General features: G+C 39.6%; 1 protein-coding gene across 1 annotated transcript; it reads left to right on the top strand.

Annotated features, from left to right (window-relative positions):
* Positions 1–1,951: 1,951 nt before the first annotated feature.
* Smp_027340 (putative insulin-inducedprotein) lies at positions 1,952–3,208 on the top strand (the record flags this gene model as incomplete). Its single annotated transcript, XM_018797326.1, has 3 exons — positions 1,952–2,243; positions 2,281–2,572; positions 2,608–3,208. 3 exons carry the CDS (start codon positions 1,952–1,954, stop codon positions 2,735–2,737), a joined length of 714 nt encoding a protein of 237 aa, XP_018652379.1. The 3' UTR covers positions 2,738–3,208.
* Between the last annotated feature and the right edge of the window lie 1,411 nt (positions 3,209–4,619).

Below are 4,619 nucleotides of genomic sequence, written 5' to 3'. Positions count from 1 at the left end.
TGATCACGCCGTCTTATCCTTCAGTTTTGTCAACAAAACTGAGCTAAGATATCCCGACAATAACGACGCATACAGGCAATGCAAACACATAATGAACATATGTTCAAAGGCAATAAGAGAAAACAGGCTTCAGTACCAGACCAAGCCTATCGATAAATTCGTCTCCAATCCGAAAAGCTTATTCAGTTACGCAGCTTCTCTTCGATAAGGCAAAACTGGATTTTCCCAACTGCTAAGTCCTAATGGCCCGACCAATAACGACGGTGATGCCGCTTGCCTTTTGGCTAAACAATACTCTCAGACATTCCAGCCAACTCACATCAAACATACTGATGAAAGCTTCACCTGCACCTGTACAGGACTTTCCGAAGTGGACCTGAGCGCTGACTTGGTGCTCCGTAAACTTCAGCACCTAAGAAAAGACACTTCTCTCAATCCGGATATGGTTCATTCTGCTATACTGATGAAAGCAGCTTCAATCCTGGCGACACCACTTAGCGTGATGCTTTCACACTCGCTAAGCCGAGGCAAACTTCCGGAAATTCTGAAGCTGGCTCACATCACACCAATTTTCAAAGGAGATCGACTCAGCGAACCCTCAAGCTACCGACCAGTGGCCCTTCTCTCCATACCTTCTAAAATTATGGGGTCTCTAATATACGACGGTATACACGAATACTTATTTTCCCTAAAGTTCTCCTCACCCCAACAGCATGGTTTCAGCAATGGTGATTCTTGTATGACCAACCTGCTGACTGCTGTGGATAGATGGACAACCATCCTTGATCACAAGGGAAAGGTTAACGTCATTTACCTGGATTTCTCAAAAGCTTTCGATAGGGTCAATCACATGTGTCTTATCAATAAGCTTGGGCGATCGGGTATCAAACCCTCTCTGATTGACTGGCTCACTTAATATCTAGAAAACCGACGTTTTAAGGTCAGGGTTAATCTCACTCTCTCTCAGGCTATGGAATGTCCTAGTGGGGTTCCCCAGGGATCAGTACTAAGACCTCTTCTCTTGACTTACATTAACGATCTTCCACAGCAAGTTTCATCTGACTTATTAATTTTTGCTTATGATGTGAAACTTTGGAGAGAGATACCTAACCAAAAGGATATACTAGCACTTCAGGAGGATGTGATTCGACTTCAAAGTTGGGCAGACGACAACGGACTTACCTTCAACACTTCAAAGTGTAAAGTAGTCCATCTGAGACATGTTGCAGACTATAGTTATAACTTAGGTAACTCCCCTCTAGAAGTTTCCCAAGTTGAAAAAGATTTAGGAGTTTTGGTACCCTACGACCTGCAGTCGTATGCGAACTGTGACAAAAACGCCTTTCAAGTAAACTTTGCACTGGTAACATTGAAACGCATTTTTGGTCAGTTTGACGGTAGAACCTTTCACGTAATCTTCAACAGTTTTATTCGTCCCCATTTAGAGTCCGGAAATATAGTAATTCCTCCCTCCCTCCAAAAGGATAAGGACACTCTTGAACGTATCCTACGTCGAGCCACGAAAACAGTTCGGGGACTCAAATTCAAACCTTATGAAGGACGCCTCCAATCATTCAACGTTTACCTGTCAAAGTACAGGCGTCTTAGAGGTGTTCTTATACATGTATCTGGTTAAAATGAAAATCTCAAAAACAGGTGCTATTTAATTCCATGTGGTTTATTCAGTTAACTTATATATATATATACATATGTATGTGGTAATCGCTTTCTTTTACTTTTTTCCTTTTTGTGAAAGAAACTTGTTGAGATACCTTGTCATGAGATATCTATATCGTACCAAACATATAATGTTGAACGAAGCCACTGATAATTATAATGTATATATCCTTCACATTTACTTATAATAAACTCTCAATTTACAGTAATTCAAAGACAATCAGCATCGTTTAGGTCAAAAATCAAATATTCAATGATCACATTATTTGTTTATATGGGTATTAAACCTTATAAAATCTTCATTGTTCGTTTTACTGCATCACACACTCAGAAATCAGCTGATCCCAAGGTTGTAGTTAATCGCGCGATGGTCCTGCTTTTACAAACGACGAAGTTTTCTGTGTTGGTTTACCGTGGTCTGTTGCTCTTTTTCCTGGGCATATGTTTTTGTTGGGCTTCCGAAGCACTACATAACATAAGAGGAGAATTCACGGCTTCAAAAATATCATTTTACACAGAAACTGCTGCGAAATTTTGGATATCATTCTGTTGCGGTGTTGCCTCAGGTATGCAATATTTCTCAGCATTACGGTAAATTTTCAGTCACAGTAGGGCTTTTCTCTCCATGCGTTGACTCTAAACTTGGTGCCTATGATGCTTATAATAAGGAGTGGTCTTCAGTTCTGCGGTGTTCTGCTCTGTTCTTCGGTTTCAGCCATGCAACCGCTAGAATAGATTTTGCCACATACTCACAGCTATCCCTTACAGCAATTGGACTTTCTATTGCACTTTGGTGGGTATTTGACAGATCTCTTGTTGGATTTGTCTTTGGAATGGCAGTCGCATTAATTGCCACATTTATTTTTCAATCATTTGTTTGGAAACAGCTCTACAGGTAAATTGTTACGAATACAATTAACATATGTATAGATTTTCTCACCCGATGATGGCTGCTTGGTTGCCTTGTCTTTTCTTCTCTGGTGGTGTCGTCATTGTCCTGGTTGGCCGACAATTAGCGAAACCTGATGTTATGGCGCTAATGCAAAGAAAAGTCAAATAATTTCCAATCCTAAAATCCCATACTACTTAGAAACTCGATTTCAAAAACACTGTACATAAAAATCAAACATGTATAGAAAAAATTAGTTCTTCCGTATGCATTTTATTTATCTATAAGCTTATTATAACGTCGTTACTTTTTGGGTTTCTTTGTTTGTACTCTGAGTGCAGTTTATTTTATCATTAACATCAACTATACCTCAGCTTACAAACGTAAGTCTCCATTTTGAACTATTTTGTAACCAACTTGTGAAAAATATATTTATTAATCCGTTCCTATTTGTTTTGAGGAAGTTTTGGTAGTTTCTGCATCTTATGTAACTCAGTCCCTTATGTCCTAATTCTGTATATCCAAGTAAAACCCTTTCTTGAGAACTCTTTTTGTCTTCAGTAACTATCCGAATCTCATATGAAAATTTGTGTCAAAATCGCACATAAAATTATGATTTTCAATAAATCCATCCATTTCTCTATGTAAATTTTTCTAAGATTCAATCGTTATTTCATATATATCTGATTGTCAGTACTTCACTAGTAGAGACAGGGCCTATTAACCCTTCCTTATTGTTCAGGTATTTCGAAAGATCCGATTTTTCTAGCGGAGTCGTTAGCACTTATTCAAGTATTTTATTATCGTTAACCAATTGGGAAATAGTGTAACCCTAAGTTGACTTAATTAAGTCGTGGCATCTAGATTTTAATGCCGTAACTTTGAGTATGATTAGTCTCAGTGGGAAGGAGACGATATGTTAACACTGAAGCATTGTTCAAGTTACCAAATCCTAATGTAAGACTCAGTCACATTTCCAAGATATAATAGGGGGTGTATATGTGTGCAATCCAGCTTCTGCTTTTAAGAGAAGTTTAACAGTCTCCCTACCGACGTAGTACAAACTATCCGGGCATTCTTGTTTGTATGATCATCCCTCATTTAACATGAACTAGTTACTTGCATGCGATATTTTAGATTGGACGTTAAGTAAGGGGAGTATCAAATCTCAAACATGCTTTGTCAAAACATTTGAATGCTTTCCTAAGTAGCCATACTATTTAAAGTCTAGTGACCACTGCATAAAAATGAAGTCGAGTGATTTTACTTTCGAATTTCCGCATGAGCTTTTCGACATTTGAGAGTTCTTGTTAAAATGAGTCGTGTTATTCTCGTCACATTATTTATTTGTATGTATATTTAAACACATAAACATTGGTACACGGAGGCACCATATATATGCGCCACACTTCGTCATTCCATTTGTGTGAGGGCTGGGATACACGGGCGCCCAGATCAAAGCAGGCGGTTTTCTTAGGAGGGAACTTCTCGAGCCTTTGACCTAGAGATGTAGTTTCATGATGGCCAGTGACCAACAATAGGTTCATATGCCATTTGTTCTCTCAGGATCGTGGAGCCCATGTACACCACTAGTTTGGAGTCAGGGTTTTTGACTCCCCTAGATGGATCCTCCATATCCACCGACCCGGTTAAAGCGCCGGACATCCACTTTTTGTCCTGTCGATTTGGTAGACAACACCCCTTACCGCGAGAAGGCAGTGAGTAGAACTTCCGTGGGAGTGGCTGTATACACGTGGCCATGTGAGAGCGTTTGGAGAGGGAGAACGGACTCTCCTAACCCTCGACCGCACTAGAGCATTTGGGATCCAAATTATACTTAGTGATTAGTCAGGTCGATATCAGTTAGATTTATGACAGTTTAGGAACTATACGTGCTAATTAATCTAATAGTTCGGCTACTATCCGTCCGTGCTGTCGGAGAAAACAGAAAGGTGCCCACTGTTCCACAACTCAGAGTAAGGAGAGGTGTTCTGAACTCACGGTAATCGCATTTTTGTCGTCAAAATGATGAGTAGATTGCATATTACTAGAC

The sequence above is a fragment of the Schistosoma mansoni genome, chromosome 4 (genome assembly GCF_000237925.1).
Source record: "Schistosoma mansoni strain Puerto Rico chromosome 4, complete genome".
Classification (NCBI taxonomy): domain Eukaryota; kingdom Metazoa; phylum Platyhelminthes; class Trematoda; order Strigeidida; family Schistosomatidae; genus Schistosoma; species Schistosoma mansoni.
The sequence above is the reverse complement of the archived record's forward strand: the minus strand, read 5'-3'. Positions and strand labels throughout refer to the sequence as shown.